Below are 23299 nucleotides of genomic sequence, written 5' to 3'. Positions count from 1 at the left end.
TACTTAACTATAGTGTTATCATAAATATTAGTAAAGTCTTAGGGCTGGAAGGTGTCTAAGTGGGTGAAGACTTGCCACCAAGCTTGATGACCTGAGATTACCCCTGTAGACCACATGGTGGAAGGAAAGAATCTACTCCCACATGTTGCCCTCTGACCTCTAAACATATGTCATTTTTTGTTTATGTCTTTTCTAGTTTTCAGTGTATAAATCTTACATTTATTTCTGCCGCCGCTGCTGTTAATGGTGATGGTTTTGAGACAGAATCTCCTTCTCCAGGCTGCTCTGGAACTTGATATGTAGCTAAGAATGACCCTGAATGCTTGATCTTCTGGCCTCCACTTGGAAGGTTGGAATTACAAGCATGTCCTACAAGCATGTCTGGTTTGTGTGGTGCTGGGGATTGGACCCAGCACTGTTTACGTGCTAGGCATGCATTCTATTGGAGTACATTCCTAGTATCACTATATTGTTGTTGGTGGTTTTTATTTATTATCTTGCTATTGTGAATGGCAGATTTTATATGTATTGTGCTAGGGATCAAATACAGGACTCTGTACATGCTAGACAAGCACTCTGCTGCTGCTAAACACCATTTCCAGCCCTCTAGTGTTTTTGAAATGAGTTTTCACTTTGTTACTCAGGCTAGCCTTAAACTCACCATGTAGCCCAGGCCAGTTTCAAATTTACGATATACTTGTCACAGCTCCCTTGGGATTATAGAATGTGTTACCACCTGATTATAAATGGAGTAGATTTTTATCTTTTCATTTTGGATTCTTTGTTATTAGTATGCAAAATTGCAACTGATTTCTCTGTGTTGAAGTTGTATCTTACAGCTTCGCTGATTTTGTTTTTAGTGCTAATGTATTTCCATGCAGTTAAGGTTTTAGGGGCTGCCTTTTGTTCCCACTATGTAGTTCGGCTGTCCTGAAACTCTCTCTGTAGACCAGGCTGGCTTCAAACTCACATAGATCTGCTTTCTTCTGTTCCCCAAGTGCTGGAATTAAAGGCGTATGCCCATTTCTTGACTAATTGCTTTGGCTAGGACCTCTGTGTCTGAGTTAGGGTTTTTATTGCTGTGAAGAGACTCCAAGATCACAGCAACTCTCATAAAGGAAAGCATTTAATTGGAGTGGCTTACAGTTCAGAGGTTTAGTTCATTATCATGGTAGGACATGGTGGCACACGGCAGTGTGCAGGCAGATGTGATGCTGGAGAAGGAGCTGAGAGTTCCACATCTTGATCTGTAGGGAACAGGAAATGACCTGTATCACTGGTCATAGCTTGAACAGTGAAGCCCACCCCCACAGTGATGTCCTTCTTCCAGCAAAGCCACCCCTCCTAATAGTGCCATTCCCTACGGGGGCCTTTTTTTTTTTTTCAAACTACCACACTCTACTACTGTGTTGAATGGAATGATGAAAACAGGTATCCTTTTTGTTTTGTTTTTGCTAAATAGCACTGATTGACCTCTCTCGGAGTAGCCCAGGCCAGTCTCAGACCTCTAGCAATCTTTCCATCTCAGCTTTCCACATACTGGCATTACAGGCATGTGCCATTGATCTTTGGAGAAAAGCTTTTTTTCCCTTGAAGGTGTTTACTATGTGCCTTCCATATATAGCTTTTGTCATGTTAAAAAATTTACTGCCTAGTTTGAATGTTCTGTTTCATCACAAAAGGATGCTAAGTTGTCAGTTTTTCTATATTAATTTACATTGTTTTGTCCCCTTAATTAATGTATGTATTCATGTATTAATGTGGTAATACATTACCACATTGTTGTAGGAGGCCACTTGTTTGTTCCTGGCTGCTCAGCCCTGAAATAACCACACAGAAACTATATTAATTAAATCCCTGCTTGGCCCATTAGCTCTAGCTTCTTATTGGCTAACTCTTACATCTTAATTTAACCCATTCTATTAACCTGTGTATCACCACATGGCTGTGGTATACCGGCAATGTTCCTGCATGTCTGTTCCCTTCAGTGGCTACATGGCTTCTCACGGACTCTGCCTTCTTTCTCCCAGCATTCAGTTTAGTTCCCCCGCTTCCACCCCCGCATAGCTCTCTCCTGTCCTGCTATAGGCTCAAAGCAGTTTGTTTATTCATTAACCAATAAAAGCAACACATATATAGAAGAACTTCCCACATCATCACATTATTGATTCATGTATTAATGTGATATATTGACTTTTGTTATATTGGTACAAAGGGTTGAACATACTCTTGTATGTTGAACCATCCTTGAATTTCAGGAGCAAATGTCACATGGTCAGAGATTAAAATCTTTCTTATGTATTGCTGATTGGAGAGTGTTTTGCCTTGGTAGTGACTGGTTATATGGATCTATAATTTTCTTCTGGTGTTTTTTTCTGAATTTATATCAGGATGATGCCACCTCATGGAATAATGGGTTTGGCAGTATGCTATCCTTTTTTGGGGGGTGGGGGAGAGTTGAAGGGAGATTAGTATTAGTTTCTGAGTATTTAAACATTAGGTAGAGTTAACCAATGAAGCCATCTGGCTCTGGAGTTTTGTTTTTGTTTTTGTTTTTTCTCTTATTAGGCTTTTGATCACTGGTTGGTTCCTTTTTGGTTACAGGCCTACAGTATTTCCTTCTTATCTCTAGTCTTGTAACCTGTTGTTGATGCTGGTTCAGAATATTAAATGGCAGAATTCCAGAAGGAATTCATCTCATGTCATAGCCTTTGTGTGACTTCTATTATCACAAGAAAGGTGAACATGGGGCTGGAGAGATGGCTCAGAGGTTGAGAGCACTGGCTGCTCTTCCAGAGGTCCTAAGTTCAGTTCCTAGCAACCACATGGTGGCTCACAACCATCTGTAATGAGATCTGGTGCCCTCTTCTGGCTGCAGAAATACATACAGGCAGAGCACTGTATACATAATAAACAAATCTTTTTTGTATTTTATTTTATTCTTTTATATACTAATCCCAGTCCCCCCTTTGTCTCCTCTTCCTGCTCCCCCTACATTCTCCTCACCCTACCCCCATCTGTTCCTCAGAGAGGGTGAGACCTCCCATAGGGAGTCAAAAGAATTCTCTCACATCACCACGTTGAGGCAGGACAAAGCCCCCCACCACGCCCTGGGTCACACAGTCTGGTGGTAGCCAACATAAAAGGACATGAAAGAAGGAAGAAACTTTTGTTTTTTGCCTGTTTTCCTTCTCTCTTACTGTCAGGTTTACCTATGCTGTTGCTGAAGCATGACTTTGCTAATATTAGAACATACTCCTTCAGGATTCCAACAGAGACTAAAGAGCAGCAGTCCTCTGGGAATCCTCCAGGACTGCAGCCGAAGATTGAGACATCTAAGACATCTAATCTTATGGACTGAACAGTAACTGAATTTTGGCCTTTGGAGAGAGAGCCATTGTTGGGCTTCTTCAACCACAGCTTGTAGGCCACTATAATAAGCCCCATATAGTGTTTTCATCTATCAGTCTGTTCTTTTAGAGAAATCTAATAGAGCTGTGGACCCTGCATTCAATACTACTGACTGTCCAGACATGATGTGGCAATCTATTATCAGGGTAGCCAACCATTTTCTGATTGGAATTGAGGCCTATTGATAAGGGAGTTCATGTCTGCTACTGTAAACCTGGTCAGAAGCCCATGGCTGGGAGGTCATAGGCCCTAGTGTGCAAGCTATGGCTGTTGATTTGCTAAGTGGACATAATTTGCCCATTAGATTCTCTTCTAAATGACTATTTTCATGCTCCTGGATTAGTGTTGCTGTCAGCATCGGTCAGAGAAGCTTAGTTTTGCAGTAGACAGTGATAACTGCAGAGACTCACAAGTGCTCAGCCATAAGTGGGACCTCTACCCACTCCTTCAAGACTTCGGGAATGCCAACGGAGAGGAGGCGAGAAGAGTGTAGTAACTGCAGGAAGGAAGGGGAATGCTGGAGAATGCCCATTGCCAGGCAGGACAAGGCCATTAGCTCTGATCAACTGTAATTATCCATACACGATTTGCACATCACCCTCTCATAGAAGGGGGACCTTAGGAGGCTGTCATTCCTTCCTTGGAATTTATAAGATAAGTAGGAGGGGACTAACTGGGAAAAGGGAGGTGAATCAGAAAGTTGGGAGAAGATGAGAGGATGGCTAGGGTAAATACGACCAAAACACATAATATATACATATGAAAATGTCCTTGACACCAATTATATATGCTTAATAAGACAGGTTGAAAAATAGAAGACTAAAGGAACATAGTTTCCTTGAATATAGTTTTTACTGAAAAGGCAAGATAAATGCTTATTTTCTAGTTCTCTCAATTGTCAATTTTCAGGATAAATTGATGCCTTAGAAATGTACAGTGGTTGCTGGGTATGGTAGCACACGCCTTTAATCCCAACACTTAGGAAGCAGAGGCAGGCAGATCTCTGTAAGTTCGAGGCCAGCTTGGTCTACATAGTGAGTTCCAGGATAGCCAGAGCTACATGATGAGACCCTGTCTCAAAACAAAACAAAAAAACAAAGCAAACAACCTCCCCCCAAAAATATACAGTGGTAGCCAGTGCATTTTGTTTTACTTATTTTTCCTGATCTCTGTTTTATATTTTTAATATTACTCTGAGTTGATGGCATTATATTAACTCAAAATGACTTACTAAGTTATTGTCATTTTTAACTACTCAGTCTTTGAGGTATGGTAATTAAAAGTCATCAATACAAAGCCAAAAACAGCAGTAAAAAGATGTTGAGGTACCAAGCAGGCAAATGGCTGGTACCTACAATCTTGGCTTCTCAGAAGACTGAGGCAGAAGGATCGCTTCATCTAGGCTGCCTTGAACCCCACACTTGGGTTTGGGCCTTACCGTGAGGCTTGAGTCTGTTTCCCACAGTAAATGAGGACTGCTTTGCTTAGGATTTTCTTTCATGATTCAGTCTTGACAGGTGGTCTATTTCTAGGTATTTGTTCATTTTGTGTAGATTATCCAATATGTTGGTCATAATTTCTAACCATCTTTTGTTTCACATTACAGTCTTCACTTTGTAACTCAAACAGGCCTAAACTTAAAGGGGTCCTGCCTCAGCCTCTTATGTGCTCAGACAACAGTGGGGGTAGTCCATCAGACTTTCTTACTGTCTTTTTATTTTATTTTTATTTTTGGAGACAAGATCTCTTTATGTAGCCCTGGTTGTCCTGGAACTCATTTTGTAGACCAGGCTGACCTTAATGCACAGAGATCCAGCCATCTCTGCCTCCTGCTGAAATTCAAGGTATGTTCTCCCCGGAGCATTCCGAATAAAGAAGAATGCCGTGTGCTGTTGAGCTGCTTGGCTTGGTCAGATCTTCTGTTTCGTGATTCTTGGGTTGATTCAAACCTAGTCTGTTGCAGCTCTCGGCCCACAGGTCCTGTTCCTGTGATAGTGGCGGTGCTCCCAGGAGCAGTCAGGTGACGCTGCTGGTATCTTTATGCCTCAGACTCCTGGGAGAATCACCCCAAGACTTGTTCTGTACAGTAAATATGGGTTTCTTCTGGTTATCTTGAATTTGAGGCCTGATGTTTATTTCCCTCTTTTGATTCTTTTTGTCTTTAGTTATATGTATTGTATGTGCACATGTAAGTGTAGGCGCTCCCAGAGCCCAGAGCTGTCAGGGTGTCAGAGCTCCTGGAGCTGGGGAGACAGGTAGTTGTGAGCCGCCTGTCTGGGTCCTGGGAGTCAACCTTGGATCTCTAGGCCTTGCTTTGATTCTTAAACACTTCTTTAGAGGCCAGCACCCTGGGTGACATGAAAACACGTGTTTGCTCTGAGAAGTGTGATGGAATGGAGGAGTCATGAGACTGAAAATTAGGAAGCTTCACCTGCTGCTCCTGAAGGATTTCAGAGCTGGTTTAATGTTTCTGAAGACCTCAGGGTTTTAGCCAGGCACATGGCCCACACCGGTAGTCCCAGTTACTTAGTAACCTAAGACCAGGAGTTCAAGACCAACTTGGGCAACATGGTAAGTCCCTGACTCTAAACAAACAAAACGAAAACACCCTCCGAGTGAGAAAGGAACAGCACTGTGTTTTTAAAAGCCGTCAGCTCTCCCTAACCATGAAAGCATCTAAGATTTAAGAAGTGGCAGTCAGGCTGTTAGTATCTGTTGACGAGCAGCGGCCCCTCTAGGGCTTGACACAGTCTGGTGGAAAAGTGATCCAGACCAAGCCCAGTGGGTCAGATCCAGGCAGAGTGCTTATGCCACACAATAGGCCCAGCCCAGGAGGAGACTGGAAGAAATGGGACCGTGATGAAACCTCTAAAATGCTGAGAGACGTGTCCATGGTTGCCAGGGCTTCTGCTGTGGTTGAATATGACTTGTTTCCTCCAGACCTCAGGCTGAAATTTAATTTCACTTTATAAGATAATAAGAACTGGGGCCGGAAGAGGCTTGAGTAGGTGATTAGGGCTCTGCCCTCGTGAATAGGTTAACCTATTTGTTTAATTGTGGATGGTTATCTAAGAGTGGGTCTGCCATACAGGCCAGTTGCCTGGTTGGTCTCTTGTGTTCCGTGTCTCTAACATGTGATGTCCTACACCTGCAGCCCCACCCACAAGGCCACCTTGGATGCAGCCTCTTGACCTTAGACCAGCATCATAAGCCTGAGTCAGCTGCTTTTCTCACTAACCTCACATCCTTGGTGTGTGGTGTTGTTATTAACAGTAGAAACAGTTGGAGACAGCCTCTTCTTGGACAGAAAGCTGACCTGCCCGGGTTCCCAACAAGCCCCCCTGAGCAGTTTCTGAGCTGGTCTCTGTGGTGTGGTTGGAACTCTTCTCTTCTGCTCTGGGAGTCTCCCTGCCATTTTGCTCGTTTTGTCATTTTGTGCTTGTTGCAGCTTGAGTTTGCTTTCCACCCCACAAGGCATGATTTTCTGTCGCTGCTACTCCTCTCTGTAATTGACTGCTTTTGCTGTGGTTTTGTAAAAGGCATTTACGGTGGTTCCTTTTCGTTGTGTCCTGTTTCCAGTCCATCACACAACATCTTTAACCTTTTTGAGGGTCATGGCCATAGTTTCTCACTTCTGTGCTAGGAAGTGCACTCATGTGACTCTGCTGAAGGCAGCTTTCCCAGACCTCTCCCAGCAGAAGTATGGTTGCGACATAGGCCTGTGGTTGACTTTGAGGAGATCCCCATACCTGGCTGGGAGTGTAACTCAGTGACAGAGTACCTGGCATACACAGAGCCCTGGGTTCGGTCACTAGTACGGCATGGTGCTGCGTCCCTGTAATAAAACAGGAGGTACAGAAGTTCAGGCTCAACCTTGGCTACCTATTGAGCCTGGGATACATAGAAGGATCCTGTCTCAAATGCTGTCACTAAGAACAGGGAATGCTGATAATTTAGAGATCCTTTTAGGAGGGGAATGTTTATGGAGGTGGGATACATAGAAAACATCTCCACCCTCTCCAGTAAAAGGATCTCCACATCATCAGCATTCCCACTCTTGATGACAGTGTTTGGATAAAAGCAAGTCCGGTTCCCAGAGGCTCTGAGGCCTGTGAGTGGGGAAGCCAGAGCACTGGAGGGCCAAGTCTGCACTGGGTGAGGGAGGGGAAAGCCCTCGCCCATTCCCACTGTTTGTTCACAAGGCAGGACTCATCTTGCTTGTTTGTGTTGGTGGTACCTGGCCTGTTAGTGTGGGTACTCCCAATTGAGCAGGCTTCAGCAGGGAGGATGGGTTAGGTACCGGCTAAGCAGCCTCCCTGGTAGAGGAGCCCCTGAATGTTCTGTATGAGCCTATGGGTGCTGACTGAGGGGATTTGCACATCCCTGCATAGTGTCCTCATGTCCACAGTGTCAGCAGATAGCTTGAATGCCCGTGGGGAAGCGGGCTGGGGAGGGTAACTGGGGCCTGTGTTAGAGCCACTCGTGCTACTTGCTGATTCACAGATGCTGCCGAGTTGAGAATGGTCTCTTGGCTGGTGTCCCTGAAGCTTGGGTACACTTCTACACAAAAGGATGGATATCCCCTCCACTCCACCAGAGCCCATGCTGTCTCATACTGCTAGTAGGACTCATTACCCCACTCAGGGCTTAGTTAGCAAAGCTGTTGTGGGTCAGACTGGGGTCACTTGGTGAGGACCTCTGGGCAGATAGCCCAGCATGCCAGGGCACTGCCAAGTGCCTGGTCAGCATCAGTCAGGGTGGGCAGGACCCCTTCAGGCCAGGATAGCTGGGAGGGGGATCCATGTCTAGGCTACCTCTGGCCAAGGCTTGCTCTAGGGTGGCCTGGCCATCTCTTGGCTTCCTGGACTGTGATAATGGAGCACATATATAGCTACTGCACTAGGGAGGGTCTACATAGGATGCCTGTCACCATGCGTGAGACTTAAACTGTCCCCAACCTTGGAATGAGCCAGTCCACAGTGAGACCCTCCTGACCATGCCTGTCCTGGGGTGTGGCCACAGCAAAGCTGGTCTAGCCTACAGTTTTTTCTAGGACAAGCCGGAAGTTGAGATCCTCTGGCAGGGGGAACTGATGTCAGAGAAATAAAAGTGACAGAGAACTGGAGCAAGACCTAGATGTCATCACCAAGACTGCTCAGCAGACTTGGTATTGAACCTCTCCTTCCAGCCCAGAAGCTGTATGACCCTATGTACCTATCTGCAGAGGACTTCCAGCATCCCAGTTCCCATGGGGTCTTCAGTCCAGCACTGTCCTCATTGCCAGTTCAGGTGTTTCCTGTCCCATGAGAGTCCCTTTCTCACCACCTAGCAGTGTCTTCGTTGTCACAAGGATACAGGAGACAGTAAGACTCTGAAGCATTGAGGACAGCTCCTGCTTGTGCTGGGGTCTGTCTGACAATCCTTAACCAACTTCCCCTAACCTACGGCCTGTTCCGTGGGTAGTCAGAGCACAGTGCCAACCACTAGGCTTCCCTATCCCATCTCCTTGGCTTTGTATCCTGGGAGCCTGGACTGGGGGCCACCTTTGTCCTTCAGAGGCTCTCTGACTACAGCGGGGGGGGGGCACACCTCAAAGGGGCTTTGTGTCACCACAAAGAAGCTCTGTCCCTCTAGAGAAGCCTGAGTGTTGCCATGGTAATGGAGGGGCCTGGCAGAAGGGGTCCCACCATCTGAGGCAGGGGGGCGGGGCAGGGGGAAGGACATTGCAAGCAAACAGCACAGTCTGCAGGGCTGGCAGCCAGCAGTCAGTGACTGCTGCACCTGCCCAGCTGAGGCCCTTATCTTGCAGGACACTGTCTTTGACAGGGCCCCTAAGGGGCCATAAGTACTGGTAGGGATAAGAGTGGGCCTCCCAAACCTGCTGAGAACCTCTGTCCCCTCTTCAGGGTCCCTTGATCTTCATGTCCACCCCAGAATGTAGGGGGGCAAGCTTGGTTCTGTGCCTGGGACCTCTACACCTTCCTTCCTGTCTCCTTGGGATGGGAAGCCACTGACAATTACCGTCTGACTGACTTTCAGAGGGGTGAAAGCAGTAGGCTGGTCCCTCTGTAGCCTGACGCCACTCAGTGGGTAACCTATGTGGGCTTTGTAATTGGATGCAATGTACTGAGCATGTTTGAGGAGGAAAGGGAATTGTCATGGAGGGACTTCTGCCATGGTGGACCCATTGTAGCCCAACAACAACTCCAACCAAGTAGAGAGTGGCTCCATTTCCATATGGACACACACTGGGGGAGCACCTTTGGTCCTCACGGTTGACACCAGCTACTTAAGAGACACTTGAGAGCTTGCAAAGGTTGTAAGCTGGTGTCTGTGTCAGACACAGATGGGGTAGGGGACATCTATCTTCCATATCCCCTACATCCTTATGGAGAGATGAATCTCATGGAACATGGAGGCTTGAAGGAAACCAGAGAACAGGTGTCTTTCCCCAGAGAAATCTTGAGCCAAATCTTGAGCAGTAGCTCCCTGTGGCTCAGGCCGCCTACAGAAGAGGACACAGCTTCTAGAATGCTGACATGCCCACCTGCCTGACAGTACATCTTTCACTGACTGACAGCCCCCAGAATCGCTCCTTCACTGAACCTCGGGTGCCAAAGTAGCTCCCTGTCTGTGATCAGAGCCCCAGCCTCTCAAATCAGCCCTGACATAATCCTAATCTCCCTGGATCTCTCTACTCAGAGGCCCTCTGTTCTAGAGTCAACCATTTTTCCTTGACCCTGGACAGCCCTTGGTCCAAAGTGTGTAAGGCAAGAACCCCCTGAGGATTTCCTTACTCAGGAGGTCCATTTCCTAAAGCAGTGCTGTTGAGGCGAGCACACCCTAGGAGATAGAAGTCCCTGAAGAGTGTGTCTCCCCGCCCCACCTCCACCCAACCCTCTGCCAGAATGGTCTGTCTCTTTGTGGGAAATCTAATTTTCCAGGCTGTATCTGATTAGGTTTTCCAGGCTGCCTGAAAATCCAACTGCTTCTCTGGGCAGCAGACTCGTTCCTCATCCTTCTCCCCTTGCCTCCCCACCCCTCTTCCTCCCCAGCAGACTTGGTGTCTCCAGAGCCTGCTTGAAAAGATGACTTTCTCTTCCCCTTTCTTCGACGTGATTATACCCACAACCCTGCTTCTCAGTTGTGCATACTTGGAGCCCTGGATCAACCCCGGGACCAGGACACCCCAGCTACAACAATGACCCCAGGATATGGGTCCTTCTAGTCTTTCTCTGCTTACAGATGTGTGCACATAGTCATTCCCATACCTCTTGTTTGAAGTCTTCAGCCATGACACCTGTGTATGCCATTTTACCCAATTTCAACTGGCTTTAAAAAAAAAAAAAACGATTTATATAAAAGCACCTTATGAGCAGCTGAGCAGTGGTGGTGCACACCTTTAATCCCAGCACTCAAGAGGCAGAGGCTGGTGGAACTCCAAGTTCCAGGCCAGCCTGGCTACAGAGCTAGTTTCAGGATAGCCAGAGCTACACAGAGAAACCCTGTCACCAAAAAAATAAAATAAACCAATAAAAATAAAAGAGTACCTTATGAATTAAGGATATTACTTTACCGGTGAATGTTAAATACTTAATCCCAACAGGATAATTGTCTTTGAAGTTCTGCATATCTGCCCTCCTCTGCCCACTACCGCCTCATTTTTTTTTTTTTTTTTTTTTTTTTATTTTATTTTTCGAGACAGGGTTTCTCTGAAGTTTTTGGTGCCTGTCCTGGAACTAGCTCTTGTAGACCAGGCTGGCCTCGAACTCACAGAGATCCGCCTGCCTCTGCCTCCCGAGTACTGGGATTAAAGGCGTGCGCCACCAACGCCCGGCTACCGCCTCATTTTTTAAAAAATAATTTATTACTATTTTTATATACATTGGTTTTGCCTGCTTGTATGACTATGTAAGGGTGTCAGATCTTGGAGTTACAGGCAGGTGTGATGTCATATGGGTGCTGGAACTTGAACTTGGAAGAGCAGTTTGTGCTCGTGCTCTTAACTGCTGAGCTCTCTGCTTTCTTTTTTCTTTTCTTTTCTTTTCTTTTCTTTTCTTTTCTTTTCTTTTCTTTTCTTTCTTTTGAGCTGGGGGTCTCACTGTGTTGCCCAGCCTGGTCTTGAGCTCTTAAGCCAGCAGTTCTCAACTTCTCAACATGTGGGTCATGACTCTTTTGAGGGGTTGAATGACCTTTCACAGGGTCCCATATCAGATGGCCTGCATATTAGATACTTACATTACGATGCATAAAAGTAACAAAAATACAGGTGCAATGAAATAATTTTATGGTTGGGGTCACCACAACATGAAGAATTATATTAAAAGGTTGCACCATTAGGAAGGTTAAAAACAACTGTTGTAGGCTCAAATGATCTTCCTGTCTCAGTCTCTTGAGTAGCTGGGAATATAGGAACCTGCATACATGCAGCTTCCACTGTAGATGATTTAGGCGCAGAGGAGAGGGGAGTGCTGCTGGGCCCACCACCCTACCCAGCCTCTGTTGTGCTGGAGGCATTGTGTAGCCAGGAAGCCATTACTGTTATTCCACCTAAAATGCTTGCTGTGTATGTTGCTCAGTGTGTCTGTCACTTGTTTGTTTGCTTCTAAATGACCACACTGTAGTGTTTTTAATATACGGAAATGTTTCATTTTCACAACATCCTGCTGCTGCATCTTTATGCAGCTATGAAGGGCCTGAGAACAGCTATTTCCTAGCCCAGCATCCTGGACCCTGTCCCTCCTGCCAGAGACTCTGTGGTCCAGACCCTGGTGCAGACATGCTTTGTGAATCTCATGCTCCAGACCTCCTCTGACTTGTCCCAGCCTGGTCACAGCGCCTGTCCTTTTGAGCTTGGCTAGAAGCCATTCCCAGCATTCTGGGTGTCTGACCCCGATGAAGATGACAAGATAAAGATGGAGTCCTCCCAGGGCTTGTATATATATAGGAAGCTGGCAGAGCCGAGAGCATGAGACCAAGGCTCATCCCATGAGGTCCTCACAGGCAGAGAGGATAGGCTTTGGCACGTCTGCATTCAGCTCCTGCCAGGTTACTTCCTGGTGGCCTGTTTTTTTCCTGCTTGGGATGGGCAGTGTGGAGTATGGATCGGAAGGATGTTTGACTGTACCCTGTATCTTCCTGGGCTCTGATAAGTGGCTGGTAAGGTCTCAAGCTTGTTGCCAGGCCCCCTCCCGCCCCCTACTGACCCTTAGGAAATTCCTTTAATTCCTCGACCCTAGTTGGCCTCAGCCCTGTAATTTGCTTTTCCGGGCCAGGCTCCTTCAGAGGAGGAATGTCTGGGTCAGCAAGAAGATCGCAAATGCTGCTTTAGGTTTGCGGGTTGGGGGTGGGGGTGGGGAAAGCGTCAGTCTCCACCCCATCTCCTCCAACAGTGCCTGTTGCTCTCTCCATAGAGTGATGATTCCTCTCACTACAGAGGACCCAGCCACCTTTCTGCATTGTGAGACCTGTATTCTTATGCCCATTAGTTCCCCTCCTATCTTTCCATTCTCCCTCCCCCTCTCTCTGAAACAACATCTCACTATGTAGCTCTGGCTGGTCTAGAACTTCCTACTTAGACCAGGTTAGTCTCAAACTAGCAGACCTGCCTGCCCCTGTCTCCAGAGTGCTGGGACCATGTTCTGCCCAGCTGTCTCTTTTCATTCATCCTTCCCTCAGCTCTCTGACCTCCAACCATTCCTTCGCTCTGCCTTGTCTCCCACACATCCTTACACTCAGTCATTTGTCTGCCCATCAGACTATCCACCCTCCAGATGACCTGTTTTGTGCTAATACAATCATCTTCATTCTGTTGGCACATAACTGTTCTCTCACTCTTTCCTTACCCTACCCCTTCCAGCCATCCTCCTAGACTCCCTCCAAAACTCAGTAGTCTGTCCACTCACTCATCCACCCATACCTTCCAGTCTGTCGTTCATAATCATCCCTCCATTTGCCATTCGTTAACTCATTCATCTATAGACATAGCATCCACCCACCCATTAACTCATCAGTCCATACTCTACCATCTCCACTTGTCCACCCCTTCATTACCTGTTTGTCTGTCCATCTCTGCCCATTCACCTGCCCATCTCTCTGTCAAACCCATCTGTCCATCCCATATCCTCTGCCTTCCTGTCTGTGATTTACTTTTTTTAGTCTCCATCTAGACCTTCTTGCCTGGATCAACTTGTTTCTGCCTAACATTTCTGCGTAATGCCTCTCCTTGCCTATGTGGGTTATGAGATCACAGATATGGGGACTCTAAACCTGATTGATGCTGGTCACTAATTGCCCTCTGTGTCTGTGGCTTTGTGGCTAGATTTTCACTCTTCTTTTTGATTTTGCTTTTGTTTTTAAACATTCTCTCTTTCTCTCTTCCTCCCTCCCTCCCCCCCCACTGTGTGTGTGTGTGTGTGTGTACATTGTGTAAGTGTGGGCACTCACATGCCATAGTTTACATGTGGAGGTCAAAGGACAAACTTCAGGTGTCAGTTCTCAGTGTCCATCTTGTTTATGACCAGGGCTCTCTTGTAGTTTACTACTCTATGCACTGGGCTAGCTAGCCTTGGAGAGTCCCAAGATCCTGTTAGGATCATACTAGGATTGCAGACATTTGTGCCACTATGTCTAGTTTTTACATGGATTCTTGGGACCAGAGTTTAGGTCTTCAGTTATGTGCAACAGGCTCTTCACCCACTGAGCATCTTTCCAGCCCTGTTTTTTGTTGGTTTGCTTGTTTTGAGACAGGACTTTACTATGCGGTGCTAACTGCCCTTGAACTATGTAGACCAGGCTAACCTCAGTCATGTGATGCTGCTCCTGCCTCTGCCTCTCAAGACTAAGATTGTCCTTGTGTGCCATCATGCCTGACAATCACTGTTCTTTTGCAGTTGAGTTTTCCAAGTTTAACCTCAGTCCTGACTTTTCCAACTCCCTCCTCCAAGTTCCTGAGTCCTCTGGCCTCATCCCAGTGTTTGATCACAATGTTTTATACACATTTAACAGGAACCGTGCAGCTGGATGCTGGGGCCTGGGTGGGGTGTTGTGTGGAGCAGTGTTGTGGGTCTTCCCAGGCGAGCAGAGGCTAGAAGGAAAGGCTGGTCTAAGCCCATAGCATCACACTTCCTGACTGTCCCAGGTGATCTCTGGGTTACAGCAGATGCATATTCGGTGCCAACCCCTACCCAAGATCTATAGCCCTATGCCCCAGGCTCTAGCTGGGAGAAGCATTTTTTTTTTTAAATCACGCATTTTGCTTTCCATGACAACATATATTTATTGTTTTTGTTCGTTTGTTTTCTGAGTTTCACTGTGGATCTCTGGTTGTCCTAGACCTCACTCTGTAGACCAGGCTGGCTTCAAACTCATAAAGATCTACTTGCCTCTATCTCCCAAGTGCTAGGATTAAAGGTGTGTGTAACTATATCCAGCATTATAGTTATTGTTTTAATAAAGATAGCATTTTGACTTACTATCCAAAAAAAAAAAATGTCCTGGGCTGGGCATTGTAGTACACATCTTTAATCTCAGCCCTCAAGGCAAAAGCAGATAGATTCCTGGGAGTTTGAGGTCAGCCTGGTCTACACACTGAGTTCCAGGATAACTAGAGGTATAAAGTGAGGTTTATAACTCAAAAATCCAAAAACAAAGTGAAACCTTGTCCTTTGGGATTCTGGGCCTTGGTCCCTCGTGTTCATGTGTGGTCTCCTTTGGTCAGCCTATGTGGGTTTCTGCAGCCTATGTGGTCAGTACCACATCCAGCAGCAGACAGGGTACACATAGAGAGGCTAGGAAGATGGTAGGGACTCAGCACCATCTCTCTGTTCTCCTATGGGAATTGCCAAGACTCTACCCCTCCCCAATCTAGCTAGTGTTTGGAGGAGTACCCCGGGAAACACAGCGTTGTGCTCTGAGTTATCTGTATTGGGCAGTGGGAAGATCAGCCTGGGGTTTGGCCGCTTTCTCATCTTAGCTTCAGAGTTCTGGACCCCTGCCAGCCACATCTAGAGCCAATGGGTCTAGAGCCACCCTTCAGAGCGAATCCTTTTGCCCTAGAGCTGTGGCATGTTTAAGGTGCCTTGGGTCTGAGAAGCTATCTCTGGGCTACAGCCCAGGCTTGGTTATGTCAGATAGGGGTTGGAGGGCACAGGGATGAAATCACAGGTAAGGCAGGAATTGCTGTCTTTACACAAGATGAAAAGAAGCAAACTCTGGTCCACAAGATCAACAGCCCCCTCTGCCTTGGGGTTCTAAAGTTCAGCTTAGGTGGGCTGATGCTTCAGGCAAGATAGATAGTTGAAGTGATCAGGCTCCATTACCCATCCCAACCCTTCTAGGGGAAGCTTCCCTTCCAGGATGGGACCCTCATCAAGGCTCGCTCATCACTCCCCTGTCAACACCTTTTGTGTGATGGCAGGCTGAGTGCCCCTGCTATGACTATGCCTTTTGTTTCTGCGTGCCATGGTGTCCAGAGAGCCCCATCTGCACCTCCCTTTCTGTTTCTTTCCCTAATGGTCACCACCTCTCCCAGAAGTTTGGCTAATTTTACAGGCTATGGTTGACTGAGGACAGTTCCTCTGCCCACACCAGTGTTTCTGCAGGGTCACAGTCACAGTTTTATTTGTGTGACAGGTGCAGAGAAAATGAACAGCTGTGGGGGCCAGCACTCACGGCTTGCCTTCCCTGGGCCTCATTTCCCCCAGCTGTCTTGCTCTTTTACTGCTGAGGTATATGTGTCACCAGTGGGCTGCTGCAGGACGACATTCACGGCTTTTCCATGTAGGGACCTTCCTTCTCTAAGCTCAGACACTGTATTGGTTCAGGGGTGAGTGGTCCAGCCGTCTGCTTCAGTGGTCCGTGTGGAGCCAGCTGGGAGCAGGTCCCAAGCAGCACTGGGCTTCAGGCCACACACTGAGGGTGGCGTATGGTTGTACCCCTCCTGCAGCCAAGAGCCAGGATCTGGGCTTTGCATACTTGGCCTACTTTTTGTTGAAAAACAAACACACTGGTCAGCCAGAGAGTGGCAAGGGAAAATGCTGGCTTATCACTGCAAACATCAAGCCCCCTCTCTCTCCAACCCCCTGGAGCCCCAGGAAATAGCACTGGGCTAGTGTGAGAGCAGGCCTGAGCCTCCCTGAGGGCTGGGCCTCAGATGCTTGGATCAGGTCTCTCACACACAGGCCAGTTTTAAGCAAGGGAAGTCTGAACTTAATGTAGGTCTGCCAGAACCTCAGCCAGGTTTTATTCAGCCATGAGAAGCAGAGGCAACCCTGTCCTGGGTGGAGTGGCTGTGAGTGGAAGCTGGACTCCTGGCCCACAGTCCGTATTTCTAGGGGCTGCAAGGTAGTGCTCCTCACCCCCACCCCACCCACTTCCTTGGTGTCCTGTGTTTGGAGTGGAGTAAGTAACCTCTCACAACCAGCCTGTTGGCTGCTCCCACCTGGCCATACTGACTGTGTGGCTACTGATGACCCTCACCCTCTGTGCGTCCCTGTAAGATAGGACTGAGGGTGCCATGAGATTGGAACTAGCTGGCAGAATCAGGGGCAGCCAGAAGCCTCGAAGATAGTACTTAGCACACCAGCTCTCCTCATCCTTCCTACCAGGCTCAGAGATACCTGTGGGCCATGGCTCAGCTGGGCTTGGCAGGAAACTGAAGAACCTGGGTCAGAGGCCCAGCCTCCTAGGGAGGGAGTTGCCTGCTTCCGGCCAGCCTCAGATTAATGGCTTTTAATTTAGAATTTAATCAATGCAGCTTCCCTCCAGAGAGCTGGATGCTCTGGTCTAGGAGACAGTCCTGTGATCTGTGAGTAGGGTGACGGAGGCCCTGAATGGCCTCACCAGGTCTATACTCCACCCAACCCTGAGCTTGTTCTGCTTTGCCTGCAGGCGGCTGGCACCCTGGCTATGGAGGACTGCAATGTGCACTCGGCTGCCAGCATTCTGGCCTCGGTGAAGGAACAGGAGGCCCGTTTCGAGCGGCTGACACGGGCACTAGAGCAAGAACGACGCCACGTTGCCCTGCAGCTGGAGCGTGCCCAGCAGCCTGGCATGAGCAGTGGTGGTATGGTGGGCAGTGGGCAGCCCCTGCCAATGGCCTGGCAACAGCTGGTTCTACAGGTAATAGTCTGGGGAACGGTGAAGACAGCCAGGTGAGGAAACAATTGAGGTCTTGGTGGATCACAGCTAACATGCAGTGACTTGTTCTGCTGGGGCCTGGGTGGGGAAAGAGAGTAGATCCCAAGGGGGCAGAAGCCCCATGTTTCTATGCCAGGCATGGAATGAAGAAAAGAGCAGGGCATATCTGGCCTTCCGAATCACTACCCTCCATTGAGTAAGCCCTCAGGGCCTAGGTAGCTGGATTGCATCTGTTTCAGGCAGTTCTTTAAGAGTTCTGTGTAGCCCCACAGGGTCCTGCCATCTGCCTATAGCACAGTGACCTAAAAGCATCAGTTTCTCTGCTGGCCATTGCCCTTACACAGCATGCAGGCCCCAGGTGGGGAGTTCTGTTCCATAGCCAGGACCTGAGAATGCTAAAGTAGGGGTGTACAGCCAGGCATCACAATTTCTTGGCTCTTCCCTACACCCTCACAATGCAGGGAGGTCCCAGAATGAGGAAATGCAGAGGTTTGGAGTCTGCTATGATTATCAAGGTTTCCATTATGGCTGAGGCTCATCCTGCTACCAGTAGGAAGAAGAGACCATTCCCACCACCAGAACAGATAATTGGCCTGCTGATGTCCTCTGAGCACCTCAGTTAATGACTATGGATCCTCAGTTTTCCGTGTTCAACTACTGTGCTCTTAAACTTGGCAGCTGCCCTTCCATGCATTGCATCTGCTGTCACAGCCCTTCTCTGGTCCTCCTGGACCTTCATCCTAGCGAACTATGCCTAGCATGCACTTGCTAGAAACCGGAGGGACCCTGGCCCAGTTTAGCCAGAGAGGGAAGAAGGTGCTGGTTATGTGAGACTCATAGACAAGCTACTGTGTTAGACTGGACATGTTGGGACTGGCCCTTGAATCTGTCCTTATCTGACGGGTCTTACATCCATTCACATCTACTCAACCTAAAATGCAGAGCAGTCAGAACCAAAGATCTCCAGATCTTCAAGAGAGCCCAAGCCCATTGGGAGCCTCCCCCCCCCCCCCCCCCCGTGTTTTCTTTTTGAGACAAGGTCTTACTATGTAACCCTGACTGACTTCAGACTCAGGAGAGATTTGTCTGGCTCTGCCATGTGACTTCTGGGATTAAAGGTATGCCCTACTACATATGGCTGAAGAACCTTTTTTCAACTACATAGTATTAAGTGGTTTCTATAAGGCAGAACAGTGAATTAGGACTGAGGGGAGAGGGCCCAGAAGAGTGGACCATACCCATGAGGAGCTTGCTAAGTCCAATTCCAGATCCTAGTCTTCCGGATGGTGAGGCTTGGAGGTTGTAGCTCTGACAGGATGCATGCCTAGTTTACAGGAGACCCTACCATATAAAACCCTGTCCAACCAAATAGTGAATTTCGTACCCCTAACCTTCTAAAGGAAGTAGAACAGCTCAGCTGGGCCATGGGAGGTTAGTGGCAGCCACTGACCCTGAGGCTCTTCCCCAGGCACCAAGGAACTCGGTCCTCCCAGGACAGAACAGATTCTGTTCTCCATCTCGGCGACAAGCAGTCTGGGAGGATAGACCAGGACACCCTCGCGGTCAGCGCCCCAGCAGGAAGCTGTTCCCATAGTCTGAGCTGCCGACCTCAGGCTTTATCTCTCCTTACCATCCCACTCTTGGCTTTCTTGGCTCTTGCCAGATCTGACAGGCTAATGGGGACATGAAGAGACTCTGGCTGGCCAAGGCATTGCCTTAATGTTGAGTCTTTGTATATTAATCTCAGTGAGAGGTGACCGGGTACCTAGTCTGAGGCACAGGTCAGCATAGGTGGTTGAGAACTTGGAGTGGTGGGAAGGCTGGGGCCTGCCGCCTGGAAGCTATGGTCAAAGACCACACACAGCCTTGCTCCTTGGGCTGCTCCATGGCCCTTGCTGCCTGGCTTTCATCAGCTGGAGCAGAGCTGACCCTCACCCTGGGCACGGGGGTGGGGGGGCAGCACTCACCCTGGGCGCACGGGGGTGGGGCAGCACACCACTGTGGCCTGGCAGCTGGGCTACTGTGCTTGCCTCCGGCTTAGCCAAAATGGGTTTGTGGCTTGGGCATTAGCAGCTAGAAAATAAACCACAGAAGGCAGAAACAGCTTCCACATAAGATCTAGGCTGCATTTCCTCAGTGTGTTCTGTTCACTGGTCTGGGTGACTGGATGGTGAATGAAGGAGGTCAGAAGTCCTCCTGTTCTGAGTGAGGAAACTGAGGCCTCAGGGCACCTAGCATGCATGAGCATGTTTGAGCACGTCACAGTGCAGCATGTCCTGGAGGCGAGGTGGGGCCTCAGGGCAAGTTTCACTTTTCCGATTGGGCTGAGGAGGCAGGGAATCCAACCTGGGCCCCTTCCCGTGCAGTACCCTCCCAGCTTCCCTGTGCTGCCCCCAGCTCTACTCTCTCAAAACCGATGTCCTTACATGTGTCATTGGCATGCTCTGTAGCATAGCAGGCACAAGGATGGCCTCAGTCTCTGCTCCGCCCCTCCTGGTACTTGTTTTCCTCCAGAAGTCTAACTCCCCAGGTGTGGCTGCTGGAAGGCTTAGGGTGGAGTAGGATACATCTTGGTGGCTCTGATTCCCACAGCCCAGTAGACTCAGAGGACAGGGTGTGAAGCCAGCTCTGTTTCCAGGACTTCTGTCAAGAGCCCTAGCTCAGAGACTTTCTAGCCCAGGGCAGTTCCAGGCTTGGCCTTTTGTCCCACTGTGTTAAACTGTAATAGCCTTCAAAGGGTGAGAAGATACTGTATTTTGATGGGGAGCTCAAGACACAAACTGGGTTCCCTGTGGGGTCATGCACTAAGTCTCCATTAAGCTCTGCAGTGACCTTGGCTTGGAGACCCCTGTGGAGTGAGGACCTGAGAATTTGCAGCTTGGCCATACCAAAACTATGTCTCAAGGAAAGTAAGTCACAGGATAAGTAGCTTGTGCCCAAACCTTGCCCCTGGTCTACACTGTGGGACCTCAGTTTACACAACTGTAGAGGTGAACGGGCGTATACACATTCACTGTGGGTAGATTGAGACTTCAGGAGAAAGACTTTGCCAAAGTCTCTTAGTGTGGGAATGGGGGTGGGGTACCAAACCTAGGGTGTGATGCTGGGAGCCAAGACCTGGAGCTGGCGACCCGGCAGGCCTAGCTGCAGAGTCCCGCCCCGGCCTGGGGGGGGCGGAGCCTTGCCCGCCCCGCCTGGGTGCGCCCCGCCCGATTGGCTGCTGGTCGTGGCCGCTGCCAGGTCCGCCTTCACGGGAGCCGGGAGAGAGTCAGTAGAGCTGGAGCGGCCGAGGCGCCCGCGGACCGCGGTCCAGCTGCCGCCCCCCCTGTAGCCTCGAGCCTCGGTCCGATGCCGGCCGAACTCAGACAGGTTGGAAAGAACTCGGTCCCCGCGGGGGGGGGGGCGGGAGCGGTGTCCCGAGGCCCCGGCCTACCCGGGAAGACCTGCTTTTGTTTAAGCGAACCGCAAGCCCTCAGCAGCTATTGTCTGCTCTCGAGCCGGCTTTGCTGACCCTGGGGCCAGGAGCGGTGGCGGGAGTGAGTCCGCTGCCCTGCGCGGAGGGGGCGTGTGCGAGGACCAAGCACGGCTGCACAAGGGCTAGGGCCCCGCGTGGGGGCGCAAGCCAGGAGACCCTGTGCTTGGATCAAGCATGCCTCGGGAAGGGTGCACCCCTCCGGCCTTGGGACAGGTGTGGGGGGGGTTCGAGGGGGGCGGGACGGGACACAGGACCTTCCCAGCAGCCCCTCCCCGAACAGAGAGAGGCCCGCCCCAGCCCAAGGAAGCTGGCCTAGGCCTCTTGCTCCCTGGGGTCTCTCTTGCCTCCCCTTCACCCCCCTTCCGCGTACTTTCGCTTACACTCTGGGGACCAGTGGGGCGGCTTCTGGAGGTTTAATGGAAATCCTCTCTGCCGCGGCATTGCACGTGAGGGGAGGGAAAGGGAGGGGCAGTGGTTGGTACTGCCCACGAGTGGTAGCGGGAGGGGTCTGCCCGCAACTAGCCTATATGCCTTCCAATACTGGCGAGGTGCAGGTGTGCAACCTGTATTGTGGTCATAGAGAGTGGGGCTCATTAATAGGCAGGGAAACTGAGGCTGCATGGAGCAGGGACTAAAAGACCTAGAAGACTCTTGATGGTAGACGGGAACTCTGTCACACACCTGATGTGGTCCATAGGTTCTGACCGCTGACTGCCCAGGCAGTCATGGTTTTACGGTTAGTGTGTCTGGGATTCGGGCTTAAGGAAAGCTGGAATGGTGACGCTTGGCCCTCTCCCCAGCTTGTTCAGCCCACCACATGTCCGTTGGCCTTTTAGCCACTGTCTAGGGCCACACCCTGCCAGAGTCACTGCTCCTGTGAACTGTGGAAGGGTTGTGCAGAGGCTGTGGGCATAAAGGAGGTGGTGTTTTTGTGGTGACCAAGGGCCTGTCTGGTAGGAGATGCCACCCTGACTTGTTCTACACTCTCCCTAGGAGGGCCATGCTGGAGTTCATAACTCCATCTATCCACTGATGGCTATCCAGGAACCTGGCCCTGGAGGTGTAGGCTCCAGGCACGCATTTCAGTCATTCTGTGGTTGATGTATGCCAGCAGGGACTGCACAGGGAGGGGGTGGTGCATAAAGGCCCATGGTCTGTTCTGCATAATGTAGACTGTAGATGCTCATCCATAAAGTGCACGAGCTGTTGTATTCTAGTACATCTTGGTTTTCTCTCCATGGTCCTGGCATTGAGCATATAGGTGGGATGGGTTCCTATGCCCTTCCCTTCTCTGCATGAGGAAGCTGAACTCCCATAGGTTTGTGTTGAGTGCTGTGCTGTGAGGCTCCTCTAGGGAGCATGGTGGCTGGGTAGGTCCTCCATGGGCAGGAAGACCTCTAGCAAACCCCAGGCCTGTGCAGCAACCCCTCTCCTGTTCAAGCCCAGTAACTCCAAAGTTTGGAGGATGGATATGGGGTCTGCAAAAGAAGGGATGAGGCTGGAGCCAGGGAGGGAGTGCAGTACATAGTTGGCACACCCTGTGTTGTGCAGGGCTGTGACAGTATTCAGAAAGGTGCCCATGTCTGGTACTGAGGGGAACAGCCCAGAGTCAGCTGTTAGGCTACAGGGAACGAATGCAGGCTGGTCAGTAGGAATGAAACAAGAGACACTCCACCAGCCTTCACTGCTCAGTGTCCATTTGGCTGCTTGTTAACACACCATTCCATGGATCTACCACAAAGAGATCCCAGAAGCTGAGTTCTGGGATGGCCTTGAGCATCTTACTACCAAAGGCCTGTTTCTCCATCTGTGCTTCCACTGAAAACCCAGCGGTTGGTGACTGGTGTCAGTGGCTCCGTCCCTGTGTGTTGGAATCACATGTCAGGGCTAGTACCAATAAAGGTGCAGAGAGGTGGATGGAAGATAGGGTGCTTTTGAGGACAGGGAGCATGCGCACACATCAGTGTACTTGTGCCTGTGTTCTTGACTGGGAAACTCTTGCATGTACTTATGCTCCTGTTTGAGGGATTAAGAGACATGTGTTTGTATGAGTCCAGATCCCTGCCTGTATGTGTGCCCAGGCATGTGTAGCTGGCCTGACTTTCTCAGGAACATGGCTGATTTAACACTCCTGCCTGCCTGGGTGAGGTCATTAACTGCTTTTAGCTTCCTGAGGTCATTTGCTAGCAGAGACTCAGGATCCCTTAGCCCATATGTTAGTGGGTGGCTCCTGCGTGTTGCCACCCTTTGCTGGATCCCTGGTTCTCCAGACCA

General features: G+C 49.4%; 1 protein-coding gene across 8 annotated transcripts in view; it reads left to right on the top strand.

Moving 5' to 3' along the window:
* The window catches only part of Arvcf (ARVCF delta catenin family member), a 53269-nt gene that overhangs the window by 16985 nt on the left and 12985 nt on the right, over positions 1-23299 (top strand). For 4 of the 8 annotated variants that reach the window (XM_057765097.1, XM_057765095.1, XM_057765096.1 and 1 more), the window contains exon 3: positions 17302-17532. The exons of 1 other annotated variant lie outside the window; for it this stretch is intronic. In XM_057765097.1, coding sequence (XP_057621080.1) covers positions 17320-17532 — 213 coding nt within the window. In that variant the 5' untranslated portion in view covers positions 17302-17319. Of the gene's footprint in view, positions 1-17301; positions 17533-20802; positions 20920-23299 lie in introns of those variants that run through there. 3 more of the 8 variants (XM_057765102.1, XM_057765100.1, XM_057765098.1) reach the window with 1 other exon arrangement.

The sequence above is a fragment of the Chionomys nivalis genome, chromosome 3, assembly GCF_950005125.1.
Source record: "Chionomys nivalis chromosome 3, mChiNiv1.1, whole genome shotgun sequence".
Lineage (NCBI taxonomy): Eukaryota > Metazoa > Chordata > Mammalia > Rodentia > Cricetidae > Chionomys > Chionomys nivalis.
The sequence above is the reverse complement of the archived record's forward strand: the minus strand, read 5'-3'. Positions and strand labels throughout refer to the sequence as shown.